Source organism: Spermophilus citellus, assembly GCF_964194105.1.
Source record: "Spermophilus citellus genome assembly, chromosome: 15".
In the NCBI taxonomy this organism is placed as follows: domain Eukaryota; kingdom Metazoa; phylum Chordata; class Mammalia; order Rodentia; family Sciuridae; genus Spermophilus; species Spermophilus citellus.
In genome coordinates this window covers 64666807-64680683 of record NC_138195.1, presented here as the reverse complement: position 1 = coordinate 64680683, position 13877 = coordinate 64666807, and the positions used below count along the sequence as shown (strand labels likewise).

The following is a 13877-nucleotide window of genomic DNA, read 5'->3' as shown; positions in this document are numbered from 1 at the left end:
GGTGGTACTGAGTATTGAACCCAAGGGCACTTTAGCACTGAACTACCTCCCCAACCCTTTTTTTCTTTTATATTTTTAGACAGGGTCTTGCTAAGTTTCTTAGGGTCTCCCTAACTTGCTGAGGCTGGCCTTGAACTAGCCATCATCCTGTCTCAGTCTTTCAAGTCACTGCCATTACAAGCTTGCCCAACCATGCCCAAGGGCTAATTCTTAAAGGCAAAAGACCATCTTAAACATAATAATTCAAGTATTCAGAACATAATCACATCTGTCTGTAAAGCCTATGGAAAATACAGCAAAGAGATACAGAAGGAGGCTATGCTGTGGGCCTGGAAACTTTTTTATATGTAATGAATGGAAGAAAGAATTCTGTGTTGAACCAGTGGAGAGGAACTAAAGTGAGCTTGTGGGTGAGTTCATGCATATAGAGGAAAAAATGAGAAAAGCAAAATGTGTGTGATCTTTGAGAAGAAAGAGTAATATCAATAAGTGGATTGGATTTCTTTGCTAAAATAAACAACTTTTATTCAAAATATAAACCCCAAATAAGGCAATCAAAAATGTAAAACTAATAGACACATATTATTTCTCATTTAAAAGTTTAAAAAGTGAATTTTACTGTGGCTCAGTGGTAGAGCACTTGCCTAGCATGTGTGAGGCACTGGGTTCTATTCTCAGAACTGCACATAAATACATAAAATAAAGGTCTATCAACAATTAAAAAAGAAAGAAAGAAAAGAATGGTATATTTTAATCATTTTGAAATCTGTCCATGTCATACATTAAGTATATTATTTTACAGGAAATGAAATCAAAAGTATAGGAAGTGTTCCTTTTTGTGGGGAATCTGTAAGATAAATTGCTATAATCAAATAAGAGGTATCAATTTATATGTATGAGCTCGCAAATTCATACCTGTGGACCTTAAATAAGGGAGACAAGAATCAAAGCCACTTTGAAAAAATAGGAGGGCATTTGAAAAATAGAAAAAGTTTCTGTTAGATGCTGTGTGCAAGCATCTTTAAATATTGCAGGGCTCTAAGCTTTTAGAAATGTGATATTTTCATCCATGGAGGTGGAAGGTAACTTGCAGAGTCTTGGAAATTTGGAGTGTGTATACATGTGTGTCGTGCACTGGTAAAATTGAATTTTTAATCTTTTCTTCCATTTCATTTGAAACAGAAAATGTGATTTTCTGAGTTCTATTCTCAGAACTGCACATAATTTGGTATCCAAGCTGATAATCACATTCACGATGACAGACACTTCACAGGTGAGCAGAGTTGGCAGTAGGAGGAAAATCAGGATCATAATTTCTAACACCAAATCCAACGAACAGGGGAAGAAACAAATGGAAAACTGAAAACAGAGTTAACATTCTATTAGGAGAGACTATGTAAGGAGACACTGATAGTCTTCAAAATCTAGTTAAAGAAACCATTTTATCAATGTCTATGTTCTTTGTAGAAGTACGGATATTTAACCAAAGTATGTAAATCAAAACACTAAATATGGGTAAGAAGATGTAGTTTGTGATTATTTATAAAAAATCATTCTGCATTTAGAGAGAAATGATTGATAAGAATTTTATGGAGATAAAGCTAATCAATTAAAAGCATAAATTACACCATGACTGGCCAAAGCTGTAGCCTGGACCTGGAAGAAATCCTGAGCCATGTTGGTGACGCTGCTCACACAAGTACCGTCCAACTTAAGGAAAGCAGATGGCGACAAGCTGGGAGTCACTGCCTCCCCATCACTCACCAAGGTTTTCCACTGGCATGATATGGAATAGGTTGCCCTCATTTACACTAAGGGAAAACACTGCTCCTTAACTCTTTAGGGAAAAAAAACCTCTCACATACTAAGTTCATAATTTCTGATTGGAAAGAAAAATAAAAATATTCAGAACAGAAACAGATCAAAAGAACTTTTACTCCCCAACTGCCAGCCAAAGCACATCACTATCCAGGCAACACTGATAAACAAACATGTCCTGTCCCTTTTTAAAACCATCCCTGTCCCACATGGGGTCACAACCAAGGCCCATCATGAGAGCTCTCACTCAACTGAAATGCTTCCAAGAAAGTCAACAGAGAAGAGGGCACTCTGTTAAGGTCAGTGACACAAACAGGCACCCACCATTGGTTTTCCTCAACTCCTCCACAAGGCATCGAGCTTCCTCTTGAACACGGTCCTCAATGCTTCTCTTCCCCATCCCAAAATTCCTCAGGGTCATTAGAGAGAAGCGTCTTGTCTCCTTCCATGTCTTTCCATTGCTAAAAATGATACCTACAAGTAGAGGAAAGAGATTAGAAGGGAGATCCAACAAGGCAGGGAAGCTAATGGGGGACACCACAGGGATGGCCAAGCTCTGCCTCAGGAGCCCTTCTGCTCTCTTTTCTTCACGCTGCTCATCCCAATGACCACTGAACAACACACACATGCACGTGCACTTACCAAAGTTTTTCTTACTTCTTTTAAAAATTGGGATAGAGTCTCTTCCAGCAAATTCCTCCCCATGATCAACCAGGGCTTCCTTCACAGCTTCATATCCATGCAACACCACAATGGGCTTCATGCCCAAATACAGGGTGAACACAGGGCCATAGACTTTTGACAACTGGAAATGGGAAAGAAAATGAAAATATTAGCAAATCAACTCACTACCTGAACCATGCATCATGCTGATTCTGGCTGATATTATCATCATCATTTTATGGTTTTATTCTACCACACAGAGATGGAAATATTTCTGCATTTCATATGTAAATGATTGATAGCTGCCATTGATGGATGGCTTCTGATGTGCCATACAATTTCAAGGCGTTTCAGACACAGATTAAAATTAATTCTCACATCAATGCATTCATCAGTCTTATTTGCCCTGTTTCATTAACAAAGAAAATGAGATCAGAGAATTCCAAATTCATTTCCAGGGTTCCACAGCTAAGATAAGAGAACAAAATTGGAACGTCACTGAATCAACATTTGATGCTCGAGCACTTTATCGAACCCCTGTGCCCACCTTGGAATCAATACCCAAGAGACTGCTCAGGATCACCTACAAAGCTCTTTGCAGAAGATGCTGATAGCCCTATGGTGAACCCTAGAAAGTCGTATTTTTAAGTTAGCATGCTTGATCCTAATGCCCAGCCATGGTTGGGGTCTGCAGCTGTTAACAGAGTACGCACTGCAGAGGCAGAACCAAGACATGAACATCCACTGGAAGAACCGTTTCTTCTACCCTTCTCCATTCCCAGCCCCAGGCAAAGAATTCTGATATCATCAATTGGACACTGACTCATTGTGTCTCTTTCATTCCTGTTGCTATATCCGACCTCATGCTATTTCAGAAATCCTTACGCTATTTCTTTGCTTTCAGGCATAATTGTTGATTCTGCAGAGAAGTTCTATACTCATAGCAATCCTGTGTAAAACATGGAGTTAATGTGGCACATGACATCAAGGTTTACAGGGAGTATTTTTATCTGTTAAAAGAGTATGCCTCCAGAAGTATACTATCTTTAAAAACAGCAATCAACTGACTTGCCTTCACAAGCCACTGAAGGAGCACAAACCATACTTACATTCGTTAAGGATTTGCTGATGTCCTTAACATCTATCTGCAGGATATTTCCAATAATTGGAAGAGGAGTGGGCCCAGGAGGGAGCTTCCCCCTCCCTGATCTGTGTCTCCAGAATGAGAGGAGAAGCAGACAGGAGACACCAAGAATCAGGGCCACCACTGGATCCATTGGAGTCTTCTCTTCATACTGAGATAACTGTGACCTTGCTATCCAAATTTTATAGTCTCCTGCTAATCCAATATGTAACTCTTTGACACATAAACAAACAGTAAGCTGAGTGGACTTTCATCTCTCGAGGAGGCTTTCTTCCAATAACAGATAAAAGATAAAATATTGATATTTCTTGTTTTATAGGAAGCATCCTGGAGATTATTATTTAAATGTACTAGGTTGCTGTCCAGTTATCAGCTAGTAGAAAAAAGAAAGAACAAATATTTTCATGTGCTGTTATGATTGAGAAATACTTAAGCTAATAATTTTGTGCAAGAAAATTCAAGGAGAGAAATGAATTACAGTAGATGGGGTAGAGAGAGAAGTTGGGAGGGGAGGGGAGGGGGGATAGTAGGGGATAGGAAAGGTAGCAGAATACAACAATTACTACTAGGGCATTATGTAAAATTGTGGATGTGTAACCGACGTGATTCTGCAATCTGCATTTGGGGTAAAATTGGGGGTTCATAACCCACTTCAATCTAATGTATGAAATACGATATGTCAAGAGCTTTGTAATGTTGTGAACAACCAATAAAAAAAATTTTAAAAAAAATTTAAAAAAAAGAAAATTACTCGTCATGCTAAATTGACACCCTCAGGACAATTGGGAGTCTATGACTTGGAGGAATTCAGTATATTCCATGACTTGTCAGTTTTGAAAACATAGAGTTGGAGATGCAGTGTCCAGGATAGGACAAGGACACAGAGACTGCTCGTGGTAGACCTGAGCCTAGGAACTACCATCCTTGCATCTTGCACCCTTCCCCAGAGGGAGAAACTCACTTCTTATACACTGGTGGTAGGAATTAAAATTAGTAAGGTCATTATAGAGAACAGTATAAAGGTTTCTCAAAACACAAACCAAAAAAAAAAAAAAAAAACTTGATCTACTGCTGTAAAATGTAGATATCTCACCTGTGAGTAAACATCAAAGGAAATGAAATCAGCATATGAAGAGCTGTTTATCACATGCCCATGTTTATTATGGGACTACCTGCAATAGCTAAGATAAGAAATCAATTTAGATGCCCACTGTCAGATAACAGATAAGGAAAATATGGCATAGATACACATTTTAATATTATCCAGACATAAAACAGAATGAAATAGTGTCCTTTGCAGCACAATAGATGGAAGGAGGGAAGATATTTTATTCAGTGAAATAACTGGACACAGAAAGATAAGGACTGCATGTTTCCTCATGTGTGTAAACTAAAGAAAATTGGAAAGTAGGATCATAGTTAGTAGAGGCTGCCAAATGAATGGGAGATGGGTTGATAAGAATAAACTGCATTTAACCAACACACCCTGAATGTGTGCATAGAAATATCACAATGAAACCAATTAAGATGGACCACCAATATGTTAATCAAAGAGCAAAAAGAAAAAAGACATTCACTTCTACTGTTCACCAATATTTCCTAATTGTGCAACAAGGTTCAGTATTTCATGATTCATCATAATCACTGACTCTCAAAGTAAACATAAATTTTGTTAATAATTATACAAACAATTGACTAAATAGGGATCAAAACAGTTCGGTTTTATAACCTGCAGAACATGGCGTGATCCCGAGTCGTGGCAGGGCATGACTACCTGCAAGGCAAAACAAGTAATAGTCTGTTGCTTGACTCGCAGAGCTCTGAACTCTAAAAAGAATCTGGTTGACTTATTTTGGGTAAAAATCACCTCAGTTGCTTTTGTCACAGGAATCACTTTATTCCTGAGAGATGTGTGTCCCTGCTCCACCCCTTCTTCTCCTGTTGGCCTGACAATACTGCCTGGCCCTTTCCTTTGATAGATGAAAGAATACAAAATATTTAAAAGATACAAGAGTTCTCTGAGATCGAGTGTGTAAACTTTACTTTTAAGCAATGAGGAACAATCAGTGACCAAGTGAGATGAAGTGTCACTAATGCAGCAGTGCAAGATCTTCTCTCAGAATCCTGGTTTTCCAGCTCCCCAGTCAGTGATTTCCTACTTCCCAAGGCACAGAATTCTCATCCCAGTCCAAATACTCAGGAGGGTATCAGCAGGAAGTCCTCAAGATTCATAGTATACAAACCTCAACTTTGCCAGAATTGTGGATTAGAATGTCATTCTTTTTCATTAACAAAATTTAACTTCTAAAGAAGTTTAGTAACAGCAAACCTAAATGTAAAGTTCCTAGGCACACCCTCCTCACATCCACTCACAGCTCCTCCCACAATTAGTGAGCCTCAGGAGGGTGGTTCATTAGTTACAGTCAAACCAACTTGGACACCCACCCATCATAGACTACATAGGGTTGACTCTTTGCCCTGCACATTCTGTGGGTTTTGACTAATGTACACTAACATGTAACCACTAGTGTACTGTCATGCAGATTACATTCGCTGTCCTAAAAGTCCTCTTTGCTCTGCCTATTCATCCCTTCCTAGCCTACAAGCTCTTGGCAACAAATGGTCATTTCAGTCTTACCCTAATGTTGCATTTTCCAGAATGTTACATATTGGGAATCGTATAATATGCAGCCTTTTTTGTTTGGATTCTTTCAATTATTAATATGCAAAGAATCCTTCATGGGTTTTTTCATGCTTTCAGAATTCATTTCACTTTAACACCAAATAAGATTGTATTGTAGATTTACCACCGTTTGTTTGTACATCAATCTATTGAAGGACTTCTTGCTGACTTCTGGATTTTGTCAGTGATGAATCAAAATGCTATATATACACATTTGCAGACTGTTGTGAGAACTCAAGTCTTCAATTCATGTGGATAATTACAGAGAGCATAACTGCTGGATCACATGGTAGATGTGACTACTAAAATGTCTTTCACAGTCTCATCACCATGGTTGGAGGAGGTGGGTCACTGATGATGTGCCCTGGAATCATGAGCTGAGCAACTTTCCTCCATTGGACCCTTCCCCCAACATGTGCTGCCTTGACAAGGCTCAAAGTAATGCAGTCAGCCATCTATGGACTGGGACATCCAAAATTGTGAGCCCCAAATGAACTTCCCCTCTTCCAATTTGTTCATGTCAGCTATTTTGGACACAGTGACGCAAAAGTTAACTAAAACACACCAACAGTGATTAATCGTCCCCATTAAACCATATCCTTGACAACTTTTTAGTTTGATCAGTCGTTTGGTTTTAGCCATTCTATGTGGAATCTCATCTTGTTTTCAGTTTCCATCAGGGGATGGTGTACGATTGTTAAGCATTTTTTCACATGCTTATTTGCCTTTGAATGTCATCTTCTTTGAGATGTCCCTTCAGATGTTTTGCCCAATTCTACTTGGGTTGTTCAATTCCACAATATTCCATTTTAAGAGTTCTTTTTATATTTAGAATAATGGTCCTTTCTCAGAGATGTCATTTACAAATGTTACTTCTAATGGATGGCTTGTCTTCTCATTTCTTTGGTTATATCTTTTGCAAAATAGAAGTTTTCATTAATTAAAAGTAATTAAACAGTTCCTCCTTTTATGGACAGTGTTTCTGTTGTGTTTTAAAAGCTATTTTCTGAACAAGGGCATCTAGATTTTTTTCCAGATTTTATAGTTTTGTGCCTTATGTGTAGATTTACTATCCATCTATGTCGACTCATTCTTCCTGGTGGGTGTAAGGTCTCCATCTAGATTCACCCTTTTATATGTGAATGCCCAGTTGTTCCAGCCACCCTTATTGAAAAAAAAAATCTGTCCTTCTTCATTAAATTGCCTTTGGGTTTTTTTGGGTTTTTTTTCTTTTGTTTTTTGTTTGTTTGTTTTTGTCAAACTTCAGTTGATTGTGTTTATATATTTTAAGCCTTCTGTTCTGTACATCAAATGTCTACTCTTACACCAATATCATACTGTTGGGTCTCTGTGGGATCTGCACCCATCTTTCTTTCCTTTTCCTCTCTTGCTTCCACATATGAAAGAAAACATTCAACCTTTAACCTTCTGACTTTGACTCATTCTGCTTCACATAATGATCTCTAGTTCCATCCACTTTCCTTCAAATGACATAATTCCAGTTTTATTTATGACTGAATAAAAGTCTATTGTATATAATATACATATCATATACTTATATATAAAATGCCACATTTTCTTTATCCATTCATCCACTGAGGAACACCTGTGCTTGTTCTATAGTTTGACTATTATAAATTTTGTTGCTATAAACATGGGTATGCATATATAACTGTAGTATTATGACATTAATTCTTCAGTATAAATACTGAGAAATGTATAGCTGGGTCATATGATTGCTCCATGTCTAGCCTTTTGAGAAAACACTATATGGATTTTCACAGTGGTTGTACTAATGATCTGTGTAATAATGATCTGTTGTACTATGATCTGTGGGGCTATTTTAAACCATATATATATATATACATATATATATATATATGTATATATATATGTATATATATATATATATATACATACAAATATAATAGATAGATATACATTCCTATTCATTCTTTTTTTAAGAGAAAGAGAGAATTTTTTAGTATTTATCTTTTAGTTTTTCGGTGGACACAACATATTTACTTTTTTTTCCATTTACATTTTTTTTTAATTTTTTTTTATTGGTTGTTCACAACATTACAAAGCTCTTGACATATCATATTTCATACATTAGATTGAAGTGGGTTATGAACCCCCAATTTTACCCCAAATGCAGATTGCAGAATCACGTCGGTTACACATCCACAATTTTACATAATGCCCTATTAGTAATTGTTGTATTCTGCTACCTTTCCTATCCCCTACTATCCCCCCTCCCCTCCCCTCCCATCTTCTCTCTCTACCCCATCTACTGTAATTCATTTCTCTCCTTGTTTATTTTCCCATTCCCCTCACAACCTCTTATATGTAATTTTGTATAGCAATGAGGGTCTCCCTTCATTTCCATGCAATTTCCCTTTTCTCTCCCTTTCCCTCCCATATCATGTCTCTGTTTAATGTTAATCTTTTCTTCCTGCTCTTCCTCCCTGCTCTGTTCATAGTTGCTCTCATTATATCAAGGAAGACATTTGGTATTTGTTTTTTAGGGATTGGCTAGCTTCACTAAGCATAATCTGCTCTAGTGCCATCCATTTCCCTGCAAATTCTATGATTTTTGTCATTTTTTATTACTGCATAGTACTCCATTGTGTATAGATGCCACATTTTTTTTATCCATTCATCTATTGAAGGGCATCTGGGTTGGTTCCACAGTCTAGCTATTGTGAATTGTGCTGCTATGAACATCGATGTGGCAGTATCCCCGTAGTGCGCTCTTTTAAGGTCTTCAGGGAATAGTCCGAGAAGGGCAATAGCTGGGTCAAATGGTGGTTCCTTTCCCAGCTTTCCCAGGAATCTCCATACTGCTTTCCAAATTGGCCGCACCAATTTGCAGTCCCACCAGCAATGTACAAGTGGACCCTTTTCTCCACATCCTCGACAGCACTTGTTGTTGTTTGACTTCATAGTGGCTGCCAATCTTACTGGAGTGAGATGGTATCTCAGGGTGGTTTTGATTTGCATTCCTCTGACTGCTAGAGATGGTGAGCATTTTTTCATGTACTTGTTGATTGATTGTATATCCTCCTCTGAGAAGTGTCTGTTCAGGTCCTTGGCCCATTTGTTGATTGGGTTATTTGTTATCTTATTGTCTAATTTTTTGAGTTCTTTGTATACTCTGGATATTAGGGCTCTATCTGAAGTGTGAGGAGTAAAAATTTGTTCCCAGGATGTAGGCTCCCTATTTACCTCTCTTATTGTTTCTCTTGCTGATAAAAAACTTTTAAGTTTAATTAAGTCCCATTTGTTGATTCTAGTTGTTAACTCTTGTGCTATGGGAGTCCTATTAAGGAATTTGGAGCCCGACCCCACAATATGTAGATCAGAGCCAACTTTTTCTTCTATCAGACGCAGAGTCTCTGATTTGATATCAAGCTCCTTGATCCATTTTGAGTTAACTTTTGTGCATGGCGAGAGAAAGGGATTCAGTTTCATTTTGTTGCATATGGATTTCCAGTTTTCCCAACACCATTTGTTGAAGATGCTATCCTTCCTCCATTGCATGCTTATAGCCCCTTTATCAAATATAAGATAGTTGTAGCTTTGTGGATTAGTCTCTGTGTCCTCTATTCTGTACCATTGGTCCACCCGCCTGTTTTGGTACCAGTACCATGCTGTTTTTGTCACTATTGCTCTGTAATATAGTTTGAAATCTGGTATCGCTATACCGCCTGATTCACACTTTCTGCTTAGAATTGCTTTTGCTATTCTGGGTCTTTTATTTTTCCATATGAATTTCATGATTGCTTTATCTATTTCTACAAGAAATGCCATTGGGATTTTGATTGGCATTGCATTAAATCTATAGAGAACTTTTGGTAATATCGCCATTTTGATGATGTTAGTTCTGCCTATCCATGAACAGGGTATATTTTTCCATCTTCTAAGATCCTCTTCTACTTCTCTCTTTAGGGTTCTGTAGTTTTCATTGTATAAATCTTTCACCTCTTTTGTTAGGTTGATTCCCAAGTATTTTATTTTTTTTGAGGATATTGTGAATGGAATGTTTTTCCTCATTTCCGTTTCAGAAGTTTTGTCGCTGATATACAGAAATGCCTTTGATTTATGCGTGTTGATTTTATATCCTGCCACTTTGCTGAATTCATTTATTAGTTCTAGTAGTTTCCTTGTAGACCCTTTTGGGTCTTCTAGGTATAGAACCATGTCATCCGCAAATAGTGATAATTTAAGTTCTTCTTTTCCTATTTTTATGCCTTTAATTTCTTTCATCTGTCTAATTGCTCTGGCCAGTGTTTCGAGAACTATATTGAATAGAAGTGGTGATAGAGGGCATCCCTGTCTTGTTCCGAATTTTAGAGGGAATGCCTTTATCTTTTGTCCATTCAGAATAATGCTAGCCTGAGGCTTAGCATAGATAGTTTTTACAATGTCAAGGTAAGTTCCTGTTATCCCTAGTTTTTCTAATGTTTTGAACATGAAGGGATGCTGTACTTTGTCAAATGCTTTCTCTGCATCTATCGAGATGATCATATGGTTCTTATCTTTAAGTCTATTGATGTGGTGAATAACATTTATTGATTTCCGTATATTGAACCATCCTTGCATCCCAGGGATGAATCCTACTTGATCATGGTGCACAATTTTTTTGATGTGTTTTTGTATTCGATTCGCCAGAATTTTATTGAGGATTTTTGCATCTAGGTTCATCAGAGATATTGGTCTGTAGTTTTCTTTCTTTGAGGTGTCTTTGGTTTCGGAATCAGGGTGATGTTGGCCTCATAGAATGAATTTGGAAGAGCTCCCTCTTTTTCTATTTCCTGAAATAACTTGAAAAGTATTGGTATTAATTCATCTTTAAAGGTTTTGTAAAACTCTGCTGTATACCCATCCAGTCCTGGGGTTTTCTTGGCTGGAAGTCTTTTGATTGCTTCTTCTATTTCATCTATTGATATTGGTCTGTTTAAGTTGTGAGTATCCTCCTGACTCAGTCTGGGCAAATCATATGACTTAAGGAATTTATCAATGTCTTCACTATCTTCTATTTTATTGGAATATAGGTTTTCAAAATAATTTCTAATTGTCTTCTGTATTTCTGTAGCATCTCTTGTGATATTGCCTTTTTCATCCCGTATGTTAGTAATTTGAGTTCTCTCTCTTCTTCTCTTCATTAGCATGGCTAAGGGTCTGCTGATCTTATTTATTTTTTCAAAGAACCAACTTTTAGTTTTGTTAATTTTTTCAATAGTTTCTTTTGTTTCAATGTCGTTGATTTCCGCTCTGATTTTAATTATTTCTTGTCTTCTGCTTCATTTGCTGTTGTTTTGCTCTTCCTTTTCTAGGGCTTTGAGATGAAGTGTGAGCTCATTTATTTGTTGGTTTCTTCTTTTTTTTGAGGAATGACCACCAGGTAATGAATTTCCCTCTTAAATCTGCTTTCATTGTGTCCCATAGATTCCGATATGTTGTGTCTGTATTTTCATTTATCTCTAAGAATTTTTTGATTTCCTCCTTTATGTCTTCTGTAACCCATTGATCATTCAGTAACATATTGTTCATTTTCCATGTGATGTAGGATTTTTCCTTCCTTCTTTTATCATTGATTTCCAGTTTCATTCCATTATGATCAGATAAAATGCAAGGTATTATCTCCACCCCTTTATATTTACTGAGGGTTGCCCTATGGCATAATATATGGTCTATTTTTGAGAAGGATCCATGTGCTGCTGAGAAAAAAGTATATCCATTTGATGATGGTTGATATATTCTATATATGTCAGTTAAGTCTAGGTTGTTGATTGTGATATTGAGTTCTATAGTTTCTTTATTCAACTTTTGTTTGGAGGATCTGTCCAATGGTGAGAGAGGTGTGTTGAAGTCACCCATAATTATTGTGTTGTGGTCTATATGATTCTTGAACTTGAGGAGAATTTGTTTTATGAACGTCGCAACACCATTATATGGTGCATAAATATTGATAATTGTTATGTCTTGTTTGTGAATGGTTCCTTTTAACAGTATATAATGTCCTTCCTTTTCCCTTTTGATTAACTTAGTCTTGAAGTCGATTTTATTCGATATGAGGATGGCCACCCCTGCTTGCTTATGAGAACTGTATGCGTGGTATATTTTTTCCCAACCTTTCACCTTCAGCCTGTGTATGTCTTTTCCAATCAAATGTGTCTCCTGGAGGTAGCATATTGTTGGATTTGTTTTTTTAATCCATGTTACCAGCCTATGTTGCTGTATTGGAGAGTTTAAGCCATTAACGTTTAGAGTTACTATTGATATATGGTTTGTACTTCCAGCCATGTTTGATTATTTATCTTCTTTTAGTTTGTTTATCCATGGTTAGCTTTCCCCCCGCCCTCTGTCTTTATAGAGGCACTTCCCACTGATGGTTTTGGTTATTGTTTTTCATTTCTTCCTCGTGTAGTGTTTTGCTCAAGATGCTTTGCAATGCTGGTTTTCTGGCTGCAAATTCTTTTAGCTTTTGTTTATCATGAAAGATTTTTATTTCGTTGTTGTACCTGATGCTTAATTTTGCTGGATACAGAATTCTTGGTTGGCATCCATTGTCTTTCAGTGTTTGAAATACATTGTTCCAGGATCTTCTCGCTTTCAGCGTCTGTGATGAAAAATCCATTGTTAACCTTATTGGTTTACCCCTGAATGTGATCTGCCTCCTTTCTCTTGTAGCTTTTAATATTTTCTCTTTGTTCTGTATATTGCATATCTTCATAACAATGTGTCTTGGCGTTGGTCTACTGTGATTTTGTGTGCTCGGTGTCCTGTATGCATGTTCAATTTGTATATCCGTTTCCTTTTTTATTTCTGGAAAGTTTTCTATAATTATTTCATTTAGCAGGTTACTCATTCCCTTGGTTTGAATCTGTACCTTCCTCTATCCCGATGACTTGTAGGTTTGTTTTTTTTATGTTATCCCATATCTCTTGGATGTTTTTCTCGTGGTTTTTAACCAGCCTTTCTGAGTTTGCTAGGCTCTTTTCAAGATGATATATTTTGTCCTCATTATCTGACATTCTGGCTTCTACTTGCTCCACTCTGTTAGTGATACTCTCAATTGAGTTTTTAATTTGGTTTATCGTTTCCTTCATTTCTAGAATTATTGTTTGAATTTGTATAATCTCTATCTCCTGATAAAGATGCTTAACTTCTTCTTTTATCTGTTTATGTAATTCATTTTCAATGTGTTCTTTCACTGTTTGGATTTGCTGTCTCGTATCCTCTTTAAGGTTCCATTCCATCTGTCTAAGTTATTCCTTGAGTTCTTATTATGACCATTTTTCTGCTGACTCTAGGTCCTCCTGAATATTTAGGCTGTCCTTCATTGTTTGTAGTCCTTTTCTTCCTTGCTTTTTTATGCTGCTCATGTTACTTCTTGTTCTGTTTTACTGCTGAGTTATTGTTTACTCTTATAAATTAATTTGATGCTTGGGAGGAAAGGTATTTGAAGGGAAAGGAAGAAGTCACTAAAGAGAATGAGAGTAAGCAGGGAGAATTCAAGGAAGGGGGAATAAGAAAATTGAAAAGAAATGAAAAGACAAAAGA

General features: G+C 36.9%; 1 protein-coding gene across 2 annotated transcripts in view; it reads right to left on the bottom strand.

The window, feature by feature from the left end:
* The window catches only part of LOC308634130 (cytochrome P450 2C18-like), a gene marked incomplete at both ends in the record, with an annotated part of 30458 nt that extends 26700 nt beyond the window's left edge, over positions 1–3758 (bottom strand). For both annotated transcript variants that reach the window (XM_081267722.1, XM_081267723.1), the window contains 3 exons: positions 2143–2292; positions 2461–2623; positions 3591–3758. In XM_081267722.1, the coding sequence (XP_081123848.1) occupies positions 2143–2292; positions 2461–2623; positions 3591–3758 (481 nt within the window). The remainder of the gene's footprint in view (positions 1–2142; positions 2293–2460; positions 2624–3590) is intronic.
* Positions 3759–13877: the final 10119 nt, after the last annotated feature.